At 39.4% G+C, this 25,885-nt stretch overlaps 1 protein-coding gene across 1 annotated transcript; it reads left to right on the top strand.

Annotated features, from left to right (window-relative positions):
• The first annotated feature begins 5,646 nt into the window (after positions 1-5,646).
• LOC140235292 (beta-alanine-activating enzyme-like) lies at positions 5,647-20,940 on the top strand. The gene is made up of 14 exons (XM_072315322.1): positions 5,647-5,699; positions 6,433-6,553; positions 7,499-7,755; positions 8,581-8,770; positions 9,189-9,436; positions 10,356-10,450; positions 11,230-11,408; positions 12,184-13,158; positions 14,122-14,921; positions 15,816-15,964; positions 17,115-17,278; positions 18,698-18,823; positions 19,559-19,690; positions 20,497-20,940. Exons 1-14 carry the CDS (start codon positions 5,647-5,649, stop codon positions 20,938-20,940), a joined length of 3,933 nt encoding a protein of 1,310 aa, XP_072171423.1.
• Positions 20,941-25,885: the final 4,945 nt, after the last annotated feature.

The raw sequence follows: 25,885 nt of genomic DNA, 5'->3' as shown, positions 1-25,885 counted from the left end.
TTTGTTGTCATCATGACTTGATATACGTAAAGATGTGTACAGTTGTACAATTCTTTATATGAAGGAGATTCACACAAAGGTAAACACATAATTTTATGCATTGCTATAGATTGTATACAATGATAGGATCATATAAATTCTATTCACATTATACCTATAGACAGTTGTTTTACATTATTTAACTATAATAGTGGAATTTAGATTTAAACCCTTAAGAATGATGAATTCTTTAACAATTGAGACTTTGTCCGAGTACAATATAAATATCAGTAAGTTTAAGTGTAATGTTTATGTATACCTTATACTGTTCTACAATCAAATGCTTATTAATAACTAGCCAAGTATTAATGCAAGGCGAAGGACCATGCAGTGAAAGGGCATAGAGATTAATATGGCAAAAGTTTGAACTCGTTTAATATCTGTTTCAGACTCATTTTCAATGCCCGTCCACTATATCTTTGACCAACATTTTCACTTTCATTCTTTCATTGATATATATTTTATTACAGAAAAGATAACTCTATATATACATCACTGGGACTTTGCCTTGTACAGGACTGGTAAAAACATCCTGCTGACGTATTTCTGGACGATAGATGTAGGCCCCTATATTATTCTAACACTATGTCTTCTGTCAGTTTGTACTGAGAGAATTACAGAGGCGTCGATCCATTTTCATGATGGGGAGGGGGCGCAAAACTTGAAAGATTAATGTGTGAGGGAGCGGGGCTGGGAGGGTGTGGAAGGGGGTATTCCCCCTTCCCACAGGAGGTATATTTTGAATTAGAAAAAAAAAAAAGAAAATCAGAACTGAAATTCAGCGATCTGGTGCACACTTTTGGTAAAATTTTGTGAACTTTTTCCTATTATAAAGTAAGAAAATAAAGTGTTCTTAGAAATGTGAATGACTAAATCGCAGTACCTCAGCTCTTGTTTAACATGACGTGCTTATGACTGTGTATACTTAATGTATTAATAGACGAGGGGAGGGGGGGGGGTGTTGGAGGGGATGTTACCCGCCCTCCCGCACACACTGGGCGGAGCTTTTGCATTTTAGACTTTAAATACTACGATCTGAGGCATACTTTTTGTGGAATATTGGGAAAATTGCCAATCCCCAAAATGTACCGAGTCTATAAAGGGGGGGGGGGGGGGTACCAAATCCCCCTCCCATTCGACGGTGGGAGCTTTTCTTCTTAGAATTGAAATTCAACGATCTGGCCGCGCCCACTTTAGGTCGAATATCCGGACATTGAGGTAACTTTTGAATCTGTTGGAATTGAAGCAACAGATCTGGGACACTCATTTTGATGACATATTTGGAAATTTTTCAAGCTAAAAAGCGTACCTTTATAGGGCCTACCAAGTGTATGGAAGGTAACCTATAGGCCCTAACCGGGGGGGGGGGGGGGAGGGTGTGAAATACACGCGAGAGAGATTTTGCATTTTCAGAATTGAGATATGAAATTGAACATTTTTATTTTCTTAACCAGTCGTTAGAGCCTATAATATTCAAATCAACAAGGTGATGATGTCATGCTCTCACAATTTCTTATTCATTTCATATACAGAAATGACAAAAATCTCCTATTTCAGATGTATATGTAATATAAAACCTGCCTTCAAAACCACCCAAAATGAAAAAAAAAACAAAACAAAACAAAACTGATATATAATTACATTGGTATGGGAACATGATTTTACCTGTATATTGGCTAAAAATAAATTTCCCCCCAAACTTGATATCTGACATACGTGAAAAATTGTGAGGGCATGACATCATCAAGTCGCTCATTTGAATATTCATAAGGACTGGTGAAGAATAAAATGTTTTCAGAAGAAATGTGAAATTTCAAAATGTCATATCTTCCTGATTTCTTGTCCAATTTTTGTCATTTTTTGGAACGTTCCAAAGGGATTTTTTTTTTCTTTCTTTCAGCGGGGAGGGTGTAGGAGGGGCATCCCGCTCCAACGCGAGGAAGATTTTTTAGAGGGGCAACATCCCCCCCCCCCCCCACGCCCTTTCCATCAAGGAGATAGGCGAGCACCGAGTATACACGTTGTCCATGTACCTTCTTGATTTTATTTTTCATGTCATGGTCTAGACGACCAAGGGTCGAGTTGCATAGTCGAAGGTCAGGTTATCTAGGGGTCGAGTTGTCTGCGAACCGGCCACCGGCAGCGTAGACTCTACTCGCACACGTGTGTACTACAGTATGTGAACGAGAGCCAAAGATCTTTGCGAAAATCAGCGAACTTTTGGCAACGGAAAAACAAACGGGCGTTTGGTTTGGTGCGTAGGTCTGCTCCACGCTGCGGAGCGATGGAGCTGCCTGCTCACACCTGGGGGGCGTTTCATCAACGAGTTCGTCGGAGATTTCACCGACAAATTTGCTATCAGCCACTCAGACCAAGGATTTCATTAGCTTTTAACAGTTGTCAGTGTAAATCCGTGCGTCTGATTGGCTGATAGCAAATTCGTCGGTTAAAACCTCCGACGAACTCGTTGATGAAACGCCCCCCCGGAGGTCCAGAAACTGTTAGGCCTACTCCTTGACCTTATTCTGTTCTATGATAATTCTTTCGATTACGGTCGAAGTGTAACGTTAGACTCTATACTTTCTAGCTCTGTGTGATAACGTTAGATTTACTAACGTTAGTCTGTCTGGCTGCAGAATAACTGCGACCAGCCCGAACGAACGCTTACTACAACTGGTACAACAAGGCCAGAGCGCTCCGGAGTTAGCTGCAGAAATACCCTGGTGCGTGGTCCCGACCCTGCTGCACCCCGAACGCTGCTACTAGCCAGACTCCGTGACTTCTGGACAGGGCTGTGTATCGTTAGAACCAGCATGGAGCTTGGTAGCTCCATGGAACCAGAGCTCTACTAATAGTAGAGGGAACGCTTACTAAATGGTGTATGGCCGGGGCTAGACACGCTCTGGGGTTACATTTTCCTGTGCACTTCAAACCGGATCCGGGACAGTCAACCTGCGCCTACAGGTGGGGCCTCCACTCCAGCACTGCAGGGCTTGGCTGCAGACGCGTAGCGTAGTGAACGTTGCTGCTGGGGTGTGTGAGAGCTAGTAAAACGTTGTCAGAGATATTTAATAATAATACATACTGTATGTAGGCTACTGTTTTGTAGCCCAGAAAAAGGAAAATGCAGCCTTCCAACAGAAAAAGGCCCCTTACGTCATACAACACAGATTCATGCAGCGGTGGATGAATCAAGACCTCGTTGCAGCCAACATTTCGCTATTTCACTTTCCACTTCCAGCAGGTATTAAAATAATTACACCGCATATCGTAGAGGTCTAACGTTACTATGTTAAAAGGACAAGTTCACCTTACTCTGACATGTGGATTGAGTGAATGCAGCAATAGTAGAACACATCAGTGAGAGTTTAAGGAAAATTGGACAATCTGTTCAAAACATGAATTTTTGAAGATTCTGCTCGCTCACTGCGGCTGCGCTGGATGAGAAGACTAGACCCTGCTACAGCTTTTGGTGTCACATGATGTAGACTTCTACATGTGTAGAATGATGTAGAGTCTAAACAAAATGTACGAAGGAATTTCGACATATTTTCACTTTTCTTGAATCAAAGAAGTCATGACTTGCCTCTTAATGTTAATAGGGGGTGCAGGGGGAATATAATCCTGAACAAACGGTGACAAGTCAAGGAAATGTGCATTTTTTTCAAAAGAGAAAATTTTGTGAAATTTTGTTTTTTAATATGATCTAATTTTTAAATTATATTTTCCTTATATTGTTCTATGCATGTGACATCACACACTGTAGCCTTCACATCCAGCAGTGACTATGCAGGTACTTTAAAGAAGTCATAACTTATGACATATTATGAACGGATTGATCGAGATACTAGTGTGAGACACAAAACATGGGCCTGAATTCACAAAGGTGGTACAATTGAAACCATGGACAATTTGTATGGAGCGCCAAGTGTTGTACGGTCTATTTCGTTACGAAATCGGTCATTTCGTCAACGAAATGATCTTTTCGTTAATGACATTAACATTTCGTCAACAAAATGGTTATTCCATTGACAAAATGACTGATTTAGTAAAGAAATAGGCCATATGCGACACTAGGTGCTCCATGCAAATTGTCCATGGTTAAAACCATGGTTTCAATTGTACCACCTTCATGAATTCGGGCCGAGGAGTAGGAAACCACTGTGTGTATGTAATGTTAAGGAGTGTACAATTCTAAGAGGAATTCAAAATTTATTTGATTAAAAATCGGTTTTGAAATGGCCAAGATGTCCAAAAACAAAGTCAAGGTGATCCTAAATAGACTACCGGTATATAAATTTTCTTACACCATGTACACTTTGATACTACAATGCATGTGTTTCATTTGTTATTAAACATACCAAAGCCAAAGGGAGGGCAATCCAGGGGTTTCTGGGTTACACACAGTTTGGACAGCAATTATTACTGTGTAAGTACAATTTTGGGTTACTGAATTATATTCTACTATGTTTCAACTTCTCTGCAATAATACAATGCAACTTTGGCTGTAAATAATGAAATCATTACGATAAACATTGACGAGTGCACACACAGAAAAAATGAATAGACTTTATTACCAGTTTGACATTCGCTCGCTGCTCTTATGCATGTGTGTATGTTTGGTGGGGGGGGGGGGGGGAATAAGTATCGGCCAAAACTTTGCGTTATCAGAATCAAATGCAAAATTGCGTTACGTGTAGATATTTGCATACAAAATCAAAGATCCTTTCTGTAACAGACTCGCATTTAAATGCGAAGTTGGGGAACTTGCGTTTGATTTTTTGAGATTCTCAACTGGACGCATGGGATCATTAGATGCTTTCCATCAGACTGGTTGGCTAATTCCATCAGATGATGTGTGTACACGTATTCGTGTTGGGGAGTAGTGAGCGAGTAGCAAATCATTTGGCTTTACATATGTGGCCCTCAAACCCCTTGATTGCCAAAGGGAGGGTTGTCGGGTAACATTATCACCTCAAGATATTAACTTAAGAGTACATGTGTTTTGTTGCAACAGATAGTCTAGTACCATTCAGTGAAAATGTGAAGTCGTACCATTCCCTAAATTATCTGTCATTTAAGTGAAGATTTGCTTGTTTGTCAATGTCTTCTCTTTATTGAAGTCCATGGAGTGAAATTTCACATGAAATCTAAACTTATTCACAAAAAAAGTGGTCTGATTTATCTTTAGGACCTTATGATGCAAATTGTAATCATCACTCACTGAGCATAAGTTTGTGCGTTGCTGGTCTGCATTGTGTAGATAAACTCTGAGTACAGATAAACCCTATCTGCTGATCCTTACAATGTACATTTTTAAACGTATTTTCTACTGTCCCTCAGGATGCCACTGTCTCCTTCTTGGGCCCCCATCTTCGGGGGACCACTTTGATGAGGACAATGAACCCCTGTGGCATGGAGACTCATGATGACTCCACACTGCACGGCATGCTCATCCAAGCCTGCCGGGTTTTCCCTCATCACACGGCAGCCATCTATGATGATGGTGTCCATGGTACGGAGGTGACTACCTACAGGGACGTGCAGGAAGCAGCCAATGAGCTCACAGCAAGCCTTCGGTTCTGCTGTGGTCCGAGCAATGTCAGCATGATAGGACTGTATGTGGAACCTGCTGTACAGCTACCGTCGTGGATCCTTGGGTATGTACATCCTCATGTATGTCCCAAATGTACAGAGTCGGGTTGGTTTTCTATTTTTGTCTTTTACGGCTAGCTAAGAATATAAAATTACAGGCCATCCAATGTCTTGAAACCTTACTTGAACTCATGTTGCTTATACTTTGCTTGCATGTTGCTTGAACTCTTGTGGATGTATTTGACCTAAACAATTTTACAAGAGATTTGAATATTTTGTGTGAATTCAAGTATTACATAAAATGTAGTGTAGGTGAAATTGCAAGGTGCAATCAAATACTGGAGTTGCTATCTCTTTCTGGTTAATATATGACATTTCGCCAGGGCAGAATTGTCCTAAATATCAGCTTTAAAAGGTAACATTTTTATTACTTTCAGTCGTTTTATGAATCAAGTTTGCTAGAACTCATCACAAACTTACACTGGAAGTACAATTTTCCAAGCTCTTGAAATAAAAACTGTTGCAAGCAGGTTTGGTTGTTGCTGTTTGCGTGCATGCACAAGTCTGAATTTTTCTAAAATGTAAATATGTATGTCATATGTTATCAGTCATTCATTACACAGAAATGAAAGCCAAACACTACTCATCCAGCTTGGCACGTGAAAATGACCAAATTACCCAGAATATGATATGATATGTCTGTTACTAATATAATTTGTCTACTAGTCGTTCTTAGTGTATTTTGTTTTATCGTTTTAGTTTTTCCATGTGTATCTCATCTGGCTATTCACTGAACAGGGTATTACAATTGCCAGCTGCCTTTGCACCCATTGACCCTCATGCTCCTACGGCTATGAATGAGTACTTCATCAGGAAACTGAACATCTCCATACTCTGTGTGCAGGTTGAATACGTAGAAGTGAGTACCAAAGTTTGTTTGCCTGTTTGTTTGTTTGTTTGTTTGTTTGAAGAAGTATGAGTCAGCATTGCGCAATTCCTTCTCTAAGGCTCAATTCTCTTGCCACAAATGTGTCAACATGCCATTTACTGTTGTATATAATGTGTTATGTAGACATAACTTGCCTATGGCAATGTGAGAGTTGAAATTAATTACAGTGTTATACCAATTATGTCCAAGTTTGGTCGGGGGTGGGGGGGGGGGCATGTCTTTAATCCCTTGTCTTCATTTTGTATATATTCCTAAAATCTTAAGTTGATAAAGAGTTTTTATGTACCCCCACTGAAAGGAATTTATCCTAAAAGAAGTGCTTAGTCCTAGGGTACTAGGGTATAGGGTTAGGGTTAACTTTCTTGGGGGCAGACCTTGAACTCTTTCCTCTTTAATTTTGTTTTGAACATGCAGGGGTGTCAATTTGCAAGGAACGAGTGTGAAGAAAGTGATTAAAAGTTGCTTGTAGATCGATGTCTGATTCGTGTCTGCCTCAGCCAAACAGGGCTTAAGGGCTGGAAGTCACAAAGGTAGTTTAGATCTTGTCCATTGATTACTATAAAACCAGAAAGTTTTTGCATGCATGAATTTTTTTTTTGCGAATATCGCAAGCAGCCAAGATTCGCGCAATCAAAATGCACAGCAGAGTTCATGTCTCGATTATGCATTGAATGCCAGTGGCAATTTGCAAAAATTTCATGTTGTAAAAAAGACTGATGCATGTATGCAGGGTACCGTGGTATGTGTACAGCTGTATTTCTACTTGTTTAGTCCATTGGTTATATTGAAAAAATGGATTTAATTCATAAGTGCCTTTCTGAAGCTTTAGAATATTTGAAACATGACCCCAGCTGTACAAAATCCAGTTTTCAGTTTGTCTTTTTCCTTTGGTATTGTATCTCAACATTTTGTCAGCATTTCATCGACAGTTTAGGACGAAGCTTTGACTGGGCTCCCTGCCAGAAATGTAGGCAGCAACCAATGGCAACCCAGTCAGGAGTTATCCAAGTCAGACTACTGTCAGTCAAGCACCAGCAGGGACCTTCCACCGGTAGTGACCCACCGTGCAGCACCGCCCTTGCCTATGCTCTGCACACATCTGGTACCACAGGCAAACCAAAGGTTGTACGGGTTCCGCATCGATGCATCGTGCCCAACATCCAACACCTCAGGTAAAGAGACAGTGAGGCATGGTATCTGCTCATTAACTCGAGCCAAGTTTTGACAGAAATGATATAAATATTGTTGAAATAAAACCATATTGAACCATGAAAAAGGTTGGCAAGGTTGACATTATGATAATAATTATTCACAGTATTTGTATGTCAGACAAGCAAAAAGGCTCACATGACACTTTCCTGGCATGGCGCCAACCATTGTGTGTAAACTGCATTCCTGCAACTGATTGACAAATTGCCCTACATTGACGTAAATAAGCATTGAATTGATCAGTGTTCTAGTAGTGGCCATGATTTTCAATGAAAACATCTCGATGGAAGAATTTCATGAATTTGAAAAACTGCATTCCTGTATTATGTTTTAAAATTCATGTAATCCTTTATACGGGTGCATAGAGTGGCTTTTCACTCGGTCTTCGCAGGAAAAATGTGCATTGAGTCGAATACATTTAGCAAACTTGTCCATTACAACTTGACATGTGTACCACTTTATGAAAACAATATGCAGATGTATTAGAAAGGACATTCCACATGCCAATTGGTATTTAAGTTAACACAAGCCAAGGCGCTTTTGCATGAAACATCTACTCTTATAGCAATTTACTGCACTTGCGACTAACTTAGCAGCAGCCAATAAACTCTCACATTGTCATTCCTAAATGTCAGAGGGTAGTCACTAGTTGCAGAAAGTGAACAATATAGTGAGTGTATATGATATGCAGAAACCTTGTTTTTAAGCTTTATTCTTCAACATGGACATGGGGAGAAATGTTGACCATCAACTGTTTATTTTCTTTTCACTCATCTGAATCACTGTAGAGACACATTCTCCATCACTGAAGATGATGTGGTCTTCATGGCATCACCTTTGACCTTTGACCCCTGCATGGTAGAGATGTTCATGACATGGAGTCGAGGAGCGACCCTTGTGATGGTGCCTGCACAGGTCAAGATGGCTCCCCGTTCTCTGGCTGAGGTTCTCATTAAGCATCATGTCAGCATCTTACAGGTGGGCAGTCAGATATTGGGTATTTACAATACTTTTGTGTTGGCCTAGGAGAAAGCTGATGGCAATTATGTTGTAAGTATTACTATACTGGATTCACTTTTGAAAATAAAAAATCAATTTGTGTGATTTTTTTTATCATGGCTTCTACTAAAATACTGATCAATTCAGTGCTTACTTATGTTGACGTAGGGCAGTTTGTCAATCAGTTGCAATGTTAATTTCTGTTACAAAGAGTTACATGACAAATAAATTTTATTTCTCATGATGGAAGGGTAATGAGATTTCATGTACATTCATTGGGGAAAAAACTGCATTTCTGACAAAACAAAGAAAAGTTTTTGTTTTGTTTCGTTTTGTTTTGATTGAGCACAAATTTGTATTGTTATCAAAATAACCAGCTGTTTTCCCCATTTCTAAGGCTACCCCATCTCTGGTTGGGCGATTTCCACTGTTGATGTTGCGCGAGGACCTGCTCGGTGCGGACTCCGCCCTTCGGCTCCTGGCGTTTGGGGGCGAAGCTTGCCCCCCTCCATCCACTCTGGCCAGATGGAGGGGAAGTGGGAACCAGACAGAGTTTCACAATCTGTATGGGATCACTGAGGTCTCCAGCTGGGCCTCTTGCTTCAAAATTCCTCATAAGTGGCTGGAAGGATACAGTAACAAGAGGTTAGTGTGCAAGTATACTCTCCACTAAATTTTTGTCACAACTTAGGAAGAAATAGAACCTGTATGAATTACAGGAATGTCACAATTAATGCTGTAGTGCAATTTGTTGTGAAGCTACAGTCAAACCTGTCTATAGCAGCCACCCAAGGAAGACGAAAAAAGTTGCCGTTATAGACAGGTGGCCCCTGTAGACAGGTTATTTAACATGCTTTTTCTCTCGGAGGGAATGGTTTTCAGTGGTCGTATAAGGCAGGTGGCCACTATAGACAGGTGGTCGCGAAGACAGGTTTTACTGTACTTCTGTAATATGAGCTAAAAGCAAATGAAGTGAAGTTAGAGAAGCTGTTGCAGTCATAATGACAACTTCTCCTTGAAGACTAAACTGAGATGGGTCGCACGTGTAAGACCCTTCGTCTTTCTCTTGACACTGAATAGGGTGTATCTCAAATTCTAGTTTTGGTATCTGTAGAGAAAGTGTACAGGATGTGCAGAAATTCTGTGTTGTAATTGGCTATGTGCCAATGTTACTTGCTAGCAAGGTGTGATCATAACTAGTTTACTTTGAGATTATTTTTATTCCTTTTCTTTACAGGACAGTGCTCAGGACTATGGCTTGGGGTTATTCATGTGTTTTAAAGAGCCTGAAGTGTAAATTTATAAAAAAAAAAGAAACATGCAACTACCTTTAACTGCAAGTGCCAGAAAAAAGTGGACTTAGTAGCTCTGACATAAGCAGTCACGTCCAGTTCCAAGTGCGTTTGTTTGCAAGTGTAGCTTACAATGGACAGTCAAGTAAGAATGTTATTTTAAGGTGGTACAATATGACCAGTTTATTCAGTTCTCCCACCCCTAGATATGACTTTCCATACATGTGTGAATCATTGTGCATAAAGGATCTACAATGGTCATGTCTATACAGCATACCACTGGGAGATCCTCTCAAAGGAACCATTTTGACTGTCAGGAACGAACGAGGTCAAGAGGTCACTTCAGGCCAAGGACAGCTTTACATTGGTAAGCAGCAGATTTACTTGCTCATTGTATCATAGGGATTCATTCATTAAGCTTATGGCACAGTGTGCCTGGTTTGGATAATTCTTGAATAATAATGATTTTTAAAAAACAAAATGTAGAATTGAGACATAATTTAGTCCCTGAAATTTTCTTTGATATCAAATACTAATGTGATGACTCTCCTCATTGGGTCACTGTTTTCCATCATTTCCCAAAGTTGTGTCCTGGACTGTAGGGTTGTTTGCTGCATGTTCAAAGAAGGTTTACTTCAAGACCTGGCATGGCGCTCATGTTCTCGAGTGAGACACTTATCATGCTTACAATCCTTTTCCTGGGCATTTAAATGGGTACACAATCAAACGTTAACATACTTGGATTCTGCAAATGTGAAACATAGTGTGGGAATGGAGTGAGTGTGCTGATGATGCAGACAAGATTCCAGTGACTTGGACAGCAGCATGTATTTAATAAAGTGTCAAAATAGACAAACAGGTTTGTTACTGTAATTGCCAAAGATGAAGCAACCTAATAATATCTGATGTGCTTTATTAGCATCATAATGCCCAGTCAATGTTTGCATTTTTAAGTCGTGTGAGTGCATGCATGAGTCATGATTTTATCATAATGAACTTGGTTCAAATTTAATTTGGATCACTATGCATAGTATATTGCCCAGTTTAAACACTCCGAAGGGGAAAAAAAAAGAAATGCACTGAACTAACACATTTTACAAGCTTGTTTTCCCTTTCATTTATGATTTATTTGACTGTCATTATCAGGTGGAACTGAGCGGGTCTGTTACCTTGACGATGACAAGGAAAGTGACATTACTGGTTCTGTGATGAGAGCTTCAGGGGACGTTGTGGAATTCAAGGACGAAGGGCTTGTGTATGTGGGACGTCTTGATGACCAGACCAAGAGACATGGAAAGAGAATATCATTGTCTGGCATTAAGCAGGTAAAAACTGTGAATTGTTTTTGTCATTTTTTTTTTTGTATTGTAAGTGCTTTCTTGCTACTTGCTTAGTTGCTAGGTTGCCAAGAGCAACACTTTGGAATCTGCAACTTCACATCAGCTCTTTGCATCCCTTTCTTTACAACATGCTTGGTGGGAAATGCTCAGCATTGCATCAGGTTATGATTGTGATCAATACTTTACATTATTATCACTGCCGCATTTTCCTTTCTTGATAAAAGTTGGGTGATTATCAAGATGTGAATTTGGACTCCTTTATATAATCTTTTCGTCTTTCTTCATTCAGTGTTTCCCTTTCCATCTTAGGTTTCAATTATTTCCATTTTTACAATGAACAAATGTGCTTTCATGAGAAGGACTTTTGTGATTAGCAGTGATTTGTTTTGTAGATAACGTCAGTTTACTGCATAACCATATATTTCATGAGCACACTATTTTGCAAATTGTGACTTATATGTCAGTTTTTCTGGCTGTTGATATTATCTTCATATATAGCTACAGTACAAGAAATAACTATTGTGCACAGTCAAGAGAAGTGGAAGTAATTTCCCACCTTTGAGACAATATACACTGCATTTCTGTGAGGGTAGGCATTATTTTCATCAGTTGTGAAATTTGCGAGTATCAGTCTACTTTCAAAAGTCATAGAAATAGTAGTTATTTTCTCTGTACTATCTTTTTCGTTATAACCCTTTGTTGTCTAATCCATTCCATGTGATCATAAGTGTGCCCCTCTTCTTTGCTCACCTTTCTGCAGGCCATCGAAACTTGTGCAGGTGTGAAATCCTGTGCTGTCTTTCTCATGAATGGAAAGTTGATAGCTTGCTGTACCAGTACCATGAGATTACCTTCAAGCCAACCAGCGGCAAACTCAGGGAAGAGTTCGCATGCAAAGATGTTTCCAAAGCATGGTAGCCATGTTGTGTGTTCATCCAGTGAAGGGAGATCCTCCAACTTCCAAGAGTGCAATAGCAAAACTGATTCTGAAATTGTAACATACAAAGATAGCGACACTAGGACATTAAATACCTCCTCAAGTCCAACTTTGTCATTGTCTGTGCTGCCCTCAAACTCAGCGTGGTTGGATGCAAAGATGGCACATATATCTCATGCAAGCATTGTAAATGCATCATTTGCAGACTTGGCAGACAGGGATGCTACAAGTTCCCCACAAGTATGTCAAGAAGCATCCATAGTTTATGACACAAAACATTCTGGTGCCAAAGATTTGTCTGCTCCGAAAACATCACAAGAACTCAAAGCTGTGCTCCCATCGGCAACCGTGCACTCGCCAACATCAATTCAAGACTCTCCCTTACCACACGCATCTGACAGAAACCCAGAGGATGATGATACTTCCAGGGCCGAGGCATCATCCGAGATACCAGTATCTGATTTGAAGGATAGAGATCCGTTGCCAGGAGCAATAGCCTTGAGCACACCCAGTTCGGATTTGCTGGGATCAACAGCTGTGAGCACACCCAGTTCAGATTCCTGGAGTGATGCGAAAATCCTGAGTCACCTGAGAGACATATTACCAGGCCATGCCATTCCAGACAGGTTGATACCACTGAGGGAGATGCCAATCACCAGGCATGGTAAGGTGGATACGGCTGCACTCCAGGAGGCAGCTAGGAGATTGGAGGAGGAGGAAGCAGCATCAGCCAGGCAGAGGGGTAAGATGAAGCACCCTTGGGAGACCTGGAAGGCTGTCCTGGTGAAGGAGTGGACGGTAAGTGTCTTACAGGGCAAGACAACTATGGTAGTTTCACTTGTGGGTGAAGGCCAAAGTGCTATGTATCTTCCTTGGAATGAAGTTGAATACCCTGAGGAGAAGCTTGTTACTAATGATGAAGTATGGGTGGGTGAATCTTGTAAATCTGTCAAGACAATGCAGAAGTATTGCCTGTTATAATATGAATTAATGAAACTTATTTTTAAGACTTAGTTTGGTGGTATGGACCATGTCTTGTCTTGGAGGATATGGAAGCCGAATTCCTTCATATGTTGTTAGCAGAGAGGTGAAAGAAGCAGAATCTTTCATGATTACTCTCATCTCAAGTTTTAGGCAAGAGCAAGCAGAATCTGAGTTGTCTGAATAAAGTGACTGGAAAAGCATTCATAGAGTTTCAATGTTTTAGGGTTCTCTGGTGTTAAGTAAACATACCTTCAGTATTTACTTTATAGATTATTGCTTTGCTTGAGATTTCTCTGACCCCTTACTTTCGTATCAACATTTATGGAAATAACATTTCTGTGGGAATGAATTCACTATGTAGTCATGCTCAACCATAGATTAGCTTTAAACTTTGACACTTCTCTTTGTTTGGTATTTAACCTACAAAGATCATTGCAACCCAACTTAAAAAGTGATATTACTATTCCTTGCTTCATAATATACATTTGATCATTATGCACTGTTCAGGAAAGTGTGTGATGGGGGGGGGGGGGGGGGGGGGGGGGGGGGAGAGGGTGTAAAACTTGATATGCTTGCAGGAATGTGTTGTCTTCACAAAGAAAGTGCAGATGTGAAAATAAATTTATACCGTGACTGCTAAGAGAAATATGATAAGATGATTTCCCAAAAAGCTCAAGCTTTGTCACTAGGAACCGATATAATACTTAATGATACAATGTAAGCTGCTTCATTGCTTTGTTACAGTTATGATTTAAAACATTTTATTCTCCTTTATAGACCTGTCTAGGCAGAGACCTGTTGAGTCCAGTTCATGACGAGGATTCTTTCACAGCTCTGGGAGGGGACTCCTTCCTCGCTCTCCGACTGGTCCAGTGTCTGGAGCTGGCCTACCAGGCCACCCTCCCAGACCTTCTGGATGCTATCCTACACCACACCTTCCAGAGAGTCTGTGCCTGTCTCCAGCAGTGTCTGGAGGACACTGGGACAAGCGAGGGCTCCCCACAGGCACCTCAAGGGGATGCTGGCAGTATGATCAGCCAAGAAGAGGGACCTGGAATCCTGAATTGGGTCAGCAATGGCAGGCAATCTCAGCGACCTTCCGGAAGAGCACCAAGTGTATCACCATGGCAGGAGGAAAGTGCTTTGCTGGGGAATGATTCGACCCATGTTGGAACAAAAGAACAAGTCCTTAGGAACGAAGAGGCTGGTCCTCTTACAGTGAAGAGATCATCTGAAGTGGACGGTGTCGTTGCTTTCTCAGCCAAACGGACTCGCGTGGATAACAAAGTGTCAAACTTGACTACACACACGTCTCCTCATGGTAACACTGTCCCTCAAGGAGCAGCAGCACCTCCACATGGAGGCTACCTGTTATCCCTTCGGCGAGGTTCAAACATACTCTGCCACCAATGCCCTGCCCAGGATAAGCATTCACAGTGTACCAGTACCCTGCCCAAGGATCAGTCTCTCTATAAAGTGGATACGAAGCATCAGCACTGTGAGCTCTACATTGCAGAAAAGTGGAGAGTGGATACAGGCAAATGTGTGGATGCTTCTCCCCTCATTGTGAAAACAAGGTAAACAGGACAAACTTATCACCTTTTACTCCTTTAATTCACCTTTAATTCCCACAAAAGTATCTCAACTTTGATGGCTGGAAAGTTGTCCATGTTGCTAAGCACTAAAGAGATCTGTGTGTATACCAGTAATTGTAAGCAGCATTTATTTACCAGTATACCAAAAGATTGTATGCTCTAAACACTGAAATGCAGTCATCATTTACAATAAGACTAATTAATGTTTCAGCTTTCAAAGTTTGGTTTGAAATATTGTGTGTACACAACCTGTCACCATGTAGCTTTCGGTTTAGCAGCCCATCCACAAGCAAACATAGCTGTAAACATAATGTTGAATTTATGTTCCGTGAAGGCAATAGACATGGAAATGAATTCATTGTGTGATTAAGATTATTTTCATGTCTGCAAATCATATATCAGTTACTAGTCATAGGTAATCACATTTTAGTCTTGCTCACAAATTCTGTTGAAACTGTACATCTGCATGAAATAATGTTAAATGAAGAGGAAACAATGCAAACAGGGGGTTCCTGACTCATTGTGAACAAGAGGCCACTTATCCCTTTTGATCTATATGCCTTGCAATTTTATGCCAGCTCGTATTTTTTTAAGGCAAACTACTGTTCTTTTAAATGTTCATCTGGTGTCTACCAAAATGCCGCTCCCCACCATTGCCAAGTATATCAGGGGCCAAATGTTTGTGATCTTGGTTAGAAAGGTCCGCCAATCAACATCAGGGTGCCTTGGATTGAAATACACTTAAGTGATAAATGTGATATGAAAGATTCTTCATAAACATTCAGTTAATCAAGAAAATCTGATTTACATTATTTCAATCAGCAATAGGTTGATTTCTCCTGTAAGCACATCTAATGTTCCTCTCTTGTTTCACAGCACAGGAACAAATGTCTTTATCGGATCCCACTCGGGCAGGTTTCTTGCCATTGCCATGGAAACGGGGGAGGTGCTCTGGCAGACCATCTTGACTGACAGGGTGGAGTCCTCGGCATGTCTGTCAGCTTGCGGGAAGTTTGTTATTGTCGGTCAGTATCTCTTGGTTGACAGTTAGAATCCCATCCCCCTTTTTTTACCCCGTTTCCTTTTTTTTTTCCTTTTTTTTTTTTTAAGAGCTTTCAGGTTTAGTGCAACTGCTTGACAAATTACCTTTCATAGACATAAAATGAACACTGATTATTCAGTGTTTGAGTAATAGCCATGATGAAAATTATGTGCATACATACTCGGGTGGGATTTGAACCCATGACCTAATTGTGAAACAGGTGTCACATCTACTAGACTACTGAGCTTCATCGGATACCCTGTGATAGTTCTTTTCCCTTTTAGCAGTGGGTACTGTGCATTTAAGACTCAAATGGATAATCCTTGTACCGAGTTGTAAGAATGTATGTTGTTAGAACTTGACACAAAGAATAATTAATCTAGACTTTAATTTTTAAAGTTCATTCTTGACATACAGTAATGTGATGTCAGCATTCTATCAGTAGTCTTGTTATAATTAACAATCATACAGTGTTGTTAGCACATTATTTGTGTATTGCATAAGCACACATCACACTGGTATTCTGTTCATATGTTATGTTAGGTAGTTTTTCTGTTTTGTCAATCACTTTGAGCCTTCAGATTCTGTATTTTATAAGGCTACAAAAGAAGATACAATTTCAATGTTTATAAATTAGATATGTTCAACCACTTTCAGCGTGAACTTCAGGGATGAATGCTTTCTTTCGTATGACTTGTGCTTCCGTAGATGAACTAAAGATGCAAATTGAGGTTGACCAGTCAGGTGAATGCATCCCGAGTTGTCTTGTGGATTTGATAAAATACAACTCCACAGTTCTTGTGAAGCATGTAGCTCTTGTGTCTTTGAATGACTCATCATGTCTGAATGCATGATAGCTAGAAAGCTGGACTGCATCCCACTTTGAAGCCCATTTTTTTTTTCAAAAATGTATATGAAACCTGGCTTTTATACCGCTCATGTGGTTCGTTTTGGAATAAGTGGGACAAATTGTGGTTTGTTGGATAATTTAGAAATAACATGTCAGCATATTCAGTGTTTGCAGACTTTATTTGGCTTTTGTGGGAATGGGTCATGCATATTCGAACTGGAGTTTTTATGTTCCATTCTTTAACATGACCATTGTATGATACATTATATGTTTGTATTTGCAGGTTGTTATGATCATTATGTGTACTGCCTTTTGGCTGCGACTGGCACCATAGCATGGAAGTACAGAATGCTTGACATTGTCAAGTGTTCCCCTGTCTGTGACGCAACAAATGGCTTTGTCTATGTGGGATCACATGACCAGTCTGTGGCCGCCCTTCACGTTGATGTAATTATATTTATTATTCTAGAGATTATATACAATAACGAGTTTAATTTACCCAGTGTAGCTTCTTCAGATTACCAGCCTCTCACAGTGACTGAACAGTATGATATCAAATTTCAGCTGAAGGTCTGTGTGGCCAATGCTATGGTTTTAACTTTTTATGTGCCACAGTGGAAACCCCCTGTGTGCCACATTGTTCTGAGAAACAAGTTGTAGAGAAAATGCCAAGTTTTGCTTTGATGTAACTTGTATGACAAATCTATGATTGTTTTTGTTTTAAATGACCAGTAGCTACATTACTGTAAATACAAGACCTTTACACAGAAAGCAGGGACTGAAACTTAGAATTTACACACAAATCCAGAAGTGAACACCGCTTGCTAGTCAATCATCACCACATAAAATGCAAGCTATATGTGAGAGGAACGGAACAGTGAGAATCGCTTTCATTGTACTGTGACATTTGGCAATTTTCGATTGGTTTGGGCATGTTTGTGCGTTTGAGCAGAATATGCGAAATTGGCACGCCGTCGACCGAGTCGGGCGTGCGAGGGTGGCACATAAAGAGTATAAGCACCCCTAATGTGTGTGTTTTTGTGTACATGCACATCTGTTCATGGAACTGTGGCAATATCATTGAATGTGTGAGGAGACACATAGGCCCGAATTCACGAAGGTGGTACAAAAGAAACCATGGTTTAAAACCATGGACAAAAACCATGGAGCGCCAAGTGTCGCACGGAATATTTCGTTACAAAATTGGTCATTTCGTCAACAAAATGACCGTTTTGTTAACAAAATTATCATTTCGTGGACGAAATGTTCATTTAGTTACAAAATGGTGTCATTTCGTTACAAAATAATCATTTCATTGACGAAATGACCAATTTCGTAACGAAATATTCCATGCGACACTTGGCGCTCCACATGGTTTTTGTCCATGGTTTAAACCATGGTTTCATTTGTACCACCTTCGTGAATTCGGGCCATATAGTCATTACATCAGATTTAAGCTTGATCAAGTATATCTCTTGTGGTTTGTTCGACTTCCCAGTTATGGCTTATCAGTATACTATCACTGGGATTTTGCAGAGCTGTCATTATCAAAATAATTTGTATGTTTTGATGAGTCTCAGAATAATGCATTCAGAAGTCTATATGAAGGGTTTTTGATTGCAAAAAACAAGCTGCACTGACACTCAATGTTAAGAAATGATTAAGTACTGGAGGGTTTAGATGCATTTAAACTCTACCATTTGTTCAACATGATGATCTGTTTACTCTTTTCTTTGTTGCAAAACAGACAGATGATATGAATAACATACCTAGAACAAGAAAATTTCATTCTGAATAAGTCAGTGATAAAATCTTTTATTGGGAATAAATCAGTGAGAAGACTTTCCCATCACATGCTTTGTCTAGAATAAATGCTGCGTATGGAAGACGGACTGTGGAGAGGGATCTGTGTTGGCGTCACCATGCATCCACCACCCAAGCCAGACTCTGTATGTAGCTACATTGAGAGGTGCTGTGGTGGCGCTAGACAAGGTAGTAATGTTTGTTGTCCCTGCTATCTTTTTCTTTTCTCTTCTCTTCCATCACATCTCTTTCTCTTCATCTTGTAGATATACTACTCTCTCATTCTCTGTCTTTTATTTCTCTCACTTTCACTGTCATTTTTCATCTTTCACTCTTTGATCTCTTTTGTTGTCTTCTCTTTCTTCCTGTTAATTATAGCTATCTCTGTATGGGCATTTAGATTGTCAAAGTCTGTTTCATGTTTTAAAATCTTTGAATAGTTTGGAGTTTTTTTTTTTTTTTTTAACTAGTGTCTGTCAGAACTTTGTGTAAACTCAGAGTCAAACCTCTTGACAACACTGCTTTAATTGCCAGCTCCTTTCTACAGGCACACTTCAAATCTTTCTCTGGCGTGAAAGTATCTTAAGTATTTGAATAGATGTGTGAGGTCTTGAACATAGAAGTTCTTTGAACATAGAAGTGTGTGTATGAGATGAGATATCACCGGTAAAGGCATGAAAGGATCAAGAGAGTCTACACTGTAAAATTTAGAGACTAACTAAGACCTGCACTAACTGTTTTCAAAAAAGTTTTCTGATATAGGAGCCTGTTAACATCTGTACCTTCCATGCATTTATGGCATCATCTTAATGTATTCCTGTTGCAGTAACTACCACATTGATAGTGAGTGTGTGTGATATGGTGATGTCAATGAAAAAGTTACCCAGTGTGACATTACACCAGGCTTCTCCTCTGTTTGACCAGGAGACTGGGGTCAAGAAATGGTTGTTCCGCTGCACCAAGCCCATCTTCTCCTCACCGGCAGGAACCAGTGAAGGGATCGTGGTGGGTTCTGTTGATGGTACCGTCCAGCTAGTGTCTCACACTGGTCGTCAGGTACGATTTCGTGATACCAGTGTTCTCATTCATGAATCTATATGCTTCTCTTACAGATCAAGCAGTTTTAGCTACAAAGAAACACACGCTTTCAAAGCACATAATATATAACGATAGGAAAAAAACAGAGGTACTAGACACATGTGCATGTATTCAGAGTCAATTGAGTTTACCAGAACAGGAATTTTCCACCTGCCTCCCACCCTAAAAAAACAAAAACAAAAACAAAAACAAAAACAAAAACTTTGTTAAGTGTACAGTGGTATACGTCTGTATATATGCTATTTGGTTTTATATTGAGGTGCGATATATAAAGATCGTAAACAGAAATAAAATCACAATTTATATTTAGTCTATCAAGATTTGTGTATGTAGTTCCTTATTTTCGAAAATGCTCTTTGTGTTCTTCATGAATTTGCTGTAATGCGCATTAGAGAAAATGCAACATTCATGCACCATGTTAAGAAGATGAAAAGTTGTAATGATATATCTTTTTTCCTTTACCATGAAATAGAATGTGCTTATGAAATGTTTCATATTGGTGTGTTTGAGGGTATGAATAGGTTTGCCATCATGACAATTATGGTACCACATAGAGCATTATGTGCATGGCTTTTAATCATGTCTGTGTTCATTCTTGGTTGCATTTATCAGTCCAGAAAGACCTTTGATCTTTGACTATGCATAGAGTACTTGGCGTGTTGTTGATTTACCTGTGAAATGGCTTCTTTCTTCATGATTTATCTACTTTTCATGCCTCTTTATGCCATTGAACACCTATTTGGTATCTCTCTTTTCCACTCCAGCTTTGGTCGTACAGAGCAAATGGCCCCATCTTTTCATCCCTGTGCCTATTTCCTACCAGGGCTGATACCAAACTTCATTCAAGCCACCCAGAACATCATCCCACCCACTCAGAACATCATCAGCCCTGCCCCCTTCTGCTGTTTGGTTCTCATGACGGACGTGTGACCTGCCTCAACTCATCCACAGGCTGTACGGAATGGACGAAGGTAGTGTCCACGTCTCCAGTCTATTCAACACCTTACGTACTCACACACAGAGAACGCTACATAGTGGTTGTCACGGCAACTGATGGTTGTGTTCACATTCTAGATTTACTGACAGGCCAGAAAGTTGCGGAGCATTCTCTCCCTGGGGAAGTTTTCTCTTCTCCTGTGGTTGATGAGAGGAACATCATTGTTGGGTGTAGAAATGACTATGTGTACTGTCTTGAGCTGAAGGGGTAAGATATCTCTCTTCCTCCATGGCCTGAAAGACCAACACAACTCCATTGTGAAAAGTTAGAAATAGCTGGTGTGGGTACATATCCTTGACAACTATGTTATTAGGACTTTGTATGTAGTGCAACTGAATAATTCAACTCAGTAATTACCTGATAGGACCTAAGAATAAGTAATGTGTAGCCATGTGGCAAGAATGTTTACATTCGTTTTTTGAATGGTCACGTGAACAAAAAATTAATGGCCAAGTGAAATCATGGAGGCATTCCAAAATTCATAACAGGCGCAAACTTTTAGTATGATGGACAAACTGTACACAGCAATTTGCCAGTGAATGAGAACATGTGAAGCTGATTGGACAATATTTATCTTGTATGACATTTCCGTCAGGAAATAAGCGTTTTGAATACTGAATATCTCATTCTTACATGCCAAGCTTAGTGTAGGGATGAACATTGATTTTTACACCCACTGACTCCCAACCCTCCTATGTATGAGAATCTGCAGCTACCAAGCCTGTTGAGTAGAGAAACATCTGTCAGATGGCTGTCTTCATGCAGATTTTTTTCTTGATTGTTGTCCTCACAGGTATTATCTGTACCTGTGCCCAGTCTGGGATACAAACCTTAAGATGAGAGCTTTATTTTGACATTTACACTATAAATAGACAGGACACATTATTTTACTGAGATGATATTCTCATGGCTTTGTTCACTAGTGGCCATGGCTAAACATCCCACTGAGTTCATGAGATACAAAACTTAATTTTGTCTTCTTAACATCATTCTTTGGTGTTCAACACACTTCACTGAACTAGACAAAATATATTGTGAAGTCACAGTAATTGTTACACAGTCAGCAGGACTCCTGTGTCATGGAATATGTGAATTCCTGTGTCCTAGAGTAAGAGGACTCCTGCAACCCATGGTAGGGTCCGTCACAAAGAAAGAAAATCTTACTCAGTGATACTGAAATTTGGCATATAAGAAGTTAAAGTACTCAAAAATGCATCTTCATCACCGACACTTATCATACGTGACCTAGTTTAAAGAAATTTTACTTTTTATCCAATTCTATGGAGCTCCTCACAGGCCACGCACACTTTGTAACCTTGAATTTGAAAAAGACAGAATGATTAGAATTACATCATCATTTGCATCCGTTACACACACTGAAAATGTGTCTGCTGCTAGCCAACGATTTCTGTAGCTCCTAGAGTGAAATGTGCCATTATGCCTAGCCTGTGGCCCCCAGAGCAAGGCATGGCATTGCAACATTGTTTATCTGAAATTTACCTGAAGATTTCCACTTTTATGTGAAAATCTAGAGTTCTCCAGATTATTCCATGTTGTCTTTATCAAAGGGGGGAATATCACAAAAGAAATGAATTCTTCTTTCCCCATCTAAGGGATGTATTGTCCAGTTGAAGTTTCTACACTTCCTGTAGAATTTTTGATTCATTGATGCTCCATCTGAAACTACACCTCTCGCCCTCAAGCCTACATCCTCTTACACCAAAACAGTTTCCATTACACATTAGTAGATCTCACTACTTCTTAAGGTCTTTGTTGGATAAAATGCAACTGCCTGTGTTGTTGGTGCAAAAAATGCTTCTTGCCATCAGCATGAAGGCATGTGTTTTAAGGGGTGGCTCCACTGGGTCATCAATTTGACTCCCCACTTCTTGCTGAAACAATTTCAATTTAGTATTAATGTCCCCAACATTCATGAATTCCATCAACTTCCCTGTTGAAGATGAAAATGCAAGCCCAGATTGTAGCTTCATTTCAGAAAACAGAAGAACAATATTGGCCATATGCTCTTCACTTTAGTCCATATCCTTCACCACTTGTTTGATGACATCTTCGTGTGTGGCCTCTGTATACTGTGTGCAGTCATTTATTGTGCTTTGAATTGGTAGAACCAACATTCCACTTTCCTTTATCAAGTTGTATGCAGCAGGTGATTTGTGGTATATGGCTATGCACCATTTCAAAATCTTTAGACTCCGTCTCATCCCTCTCGTATCTTTCATCTTCATTGCTTTCTTCTGTTACTCCCAGAGTTATCAACCAGCTGATTTGGGTGGTAGGAGATTGTCTAGCTCCTGTTGGCAATTTGGCACTGAGCCCTCAACCGAAGCTTCACTTGCTGGATCCGTCATACATGTACTTTTCTCCTTAAAGAATAATTCAACATGTTTCTGAAGGGAGTGAAGTTTTTCTCTCAGTTTTCTCTTTTTCACGATGCAGTCGTCTGGCAAGCATCTTAAGTTCATCCTTGTCAAGATAATTTAGCTTTGTTGTTGAGCTCAGTGATGTTTTGTCCTGGTCCTTGACTTGTTTTCCCCTTCCACGATACAAAATCTCCTCTACCTACTGGACAAATACTGCACTTGTCTTTATTGTCAGTGATCAATTTGCAGTGCACATGACATATTGTTGTTTCTGTGGTAGTTTTGTCCATTATAAAAACCCTGGAGGGTGTGGCTCCTTTTACAGATAGAAACTCCACAAAGTCAGGATTGCCAGCGTAAATTTGACTCTCTCCAGTGACTCCTTCAAGTTTGATTGCTGTCAATGTGGGGGAGGAGTGTGCACATTTAATCACTTCATTGTTGACATAAACCTCTTACAGGTATAGTGTTCATGTTTTGTTTCCTAAGGGAGGATATTCTGAATTTTTAATTGGATTCACCTTCTGATAAATGCTGAATGAATAACATCATTTTACCCCTAAAAAAGTCCAAATCAAAAGAAATCTCAGACTCGGATAGAGTGCCCCTGCCCATTGTAAAGCCATACATGTACATAGTGTACACTTGTATTATCATCTTATTTGTAGAGTGCAGTATATATTTTGAAGGGAAAGGGTGATTTTCTAATGAGACATTTACACATAATTTTGCTTTACTCGCAACAAATGTTTGGGTGCTTGGATATTCATCATTTATGCTATTAAATTATGAATTACATGTATCAATAGGAATCAATTGAATTTTAAGGCCTTGGCCATGAAGTACAAGTACATTTTACATACAGGTTGTATGTAGAGTGTACAGTACATGCATGTTAACATCGCAAAGTATTAAAGTCTGGTTGAAGGTTTAAAGTATTTTTATGCCATAGTGAACAATGTACACGCATAATTTCAGTTCACAGTATCAAAATGTTAGTTGTACATTCAAATGTTTCCCCATACCATTCAACCACTGATACAACTCTCTATAACATTGAGTTTATTGCACGTTTGTGTCATGATGTTCAACTGTATATTATATGTAGCATGGAGCTACCATTTCATTATAGCGCCATGATGTAAAGTACATACGTGTACATGTACAAAATGTACCTTGTAATGTGTTAACCATTATCACCTAAATTCTCATACACTTGTATACAATATACACTCTGTACATGTACAGTGTACATATGTATATTTAACAGGGGGAAGTATTTTTTTTGTTTTCTTAACCACAATAAAATAACAATTTTCACTCAAACTTTTTGACTGATCACACAATAAAACAGTAGTTCATAATTCTTGGTACCTGGAAATTTATTACAGTGTTCAATAAGTTCTTTATACACAACTGTAGTACTTAACATGTGATAGAAATGTGAGTTTGCATGTGTAATATAATCTTTGCCCTGTAAATGTGTTTACAAAATGTAAATGGTAGATGACACACATCACCATGGGAATCTAAATTGTAGATCAACAATTATATACTTCAAAGAGAAGTTACTGCTGGTTATTAAGCAAATAAAATCACAATGGAAACGTACGGTATATACACAATTTACAGTACAGCTACTTTCCATATGTAATGGACAACAATATTTATTAAATCCTGCCTGTGCATATTTCATGACAATTGCATTTACAGTGTATGTACATGGTTCTGACGGGAACCCTACATGCATGTAACTGTGATTTTACTTTTCATTTGTAATTATGATCACATTCACTGACAGGTGTGGCATCACTCTGTATTGAGTAATGTCTTATCTCTGTGACATGTAGGCCCTAATTTCCAAGACATGTAATTTCTAAGATCATGAACTTACAATGTAAATGCACAATTTCTACTGTAGATTCACCATCAATCATTTTTAGAAGTATCCATTCCATCAAGAGCCATAAAAACTGTGGATTTGCCTGCCAGGACCTGTGGCTTGCTGCTGACTCAACATCATTCAGAGGAGCTCCACAGGTACATATTCCAAACAAGTCTATCAGCTCAAATATACATATATGTGCAGTACAACAAGATTAAAAGCTCAAAATGTCAATGAACTTTCCCTGATTAGCATTGTACAGTACTAGTACTCCAAAAGTATTTTGTACTCAATAACTTTCTACGGATTTTAGCTACAGGTGTGTGCCGACATCTAAATGAAAACTAATGACACAAAGCTTTAGTTCATCATCCAAGCATACGATTTGTAGCTTCACATAATAGGTGCATCAAGGGATTACTGCATCAAAGATAAAGAAAACTATGTGAACACTGGATTGGTCTTGGAAAAACTATGTCTAAAATATAGTCATTTCCCAAGTACAGTACCATTGCACTTGTTTGGTATCTACAATTTGCCATATTGAACCTTATGTATGCAAGAGGTGAAAAATAAATGCGAAAATACTCTTGAACATGGAAAAATCCTCTTTTTCACCAAAGCAAATGCTTGTTATACAATATACTGTACAGTACAATTACACAGAGCCTACAGTACCATTGAGGAGTGAACTTGGAAGAATCTCAAATACCTACATGTAGCTTTCCTGCCTCAGATGACTAAAATACAAATGTATGATGTTGTATTACATGATTATTGGCAGTGACAGTTCATTAAACCTTCTCTGGAGAGATGGAGGAAATGCTACAAAAATAATAACTACAATTTTGTAAGACAACAGAACATGTACATCATTTTGCTAAAACTTT

The sequence above is a fragment of the Diadema setosum genome, chromosome 11 (assembly GCF_964275005.1).
Source record: "Diadema setosum chromosome 11, eeDiaSeto1, whole genome shotgun sequence".
NCBI lineage: Eukaryota > Metazoa > Echinodermata > Echinoidea > Diadematoida > Diadematidae > Diadema > Diadema setosum.
This window is presented reverse-complemented; position numbering and strand designations above follow the sequence as displayed.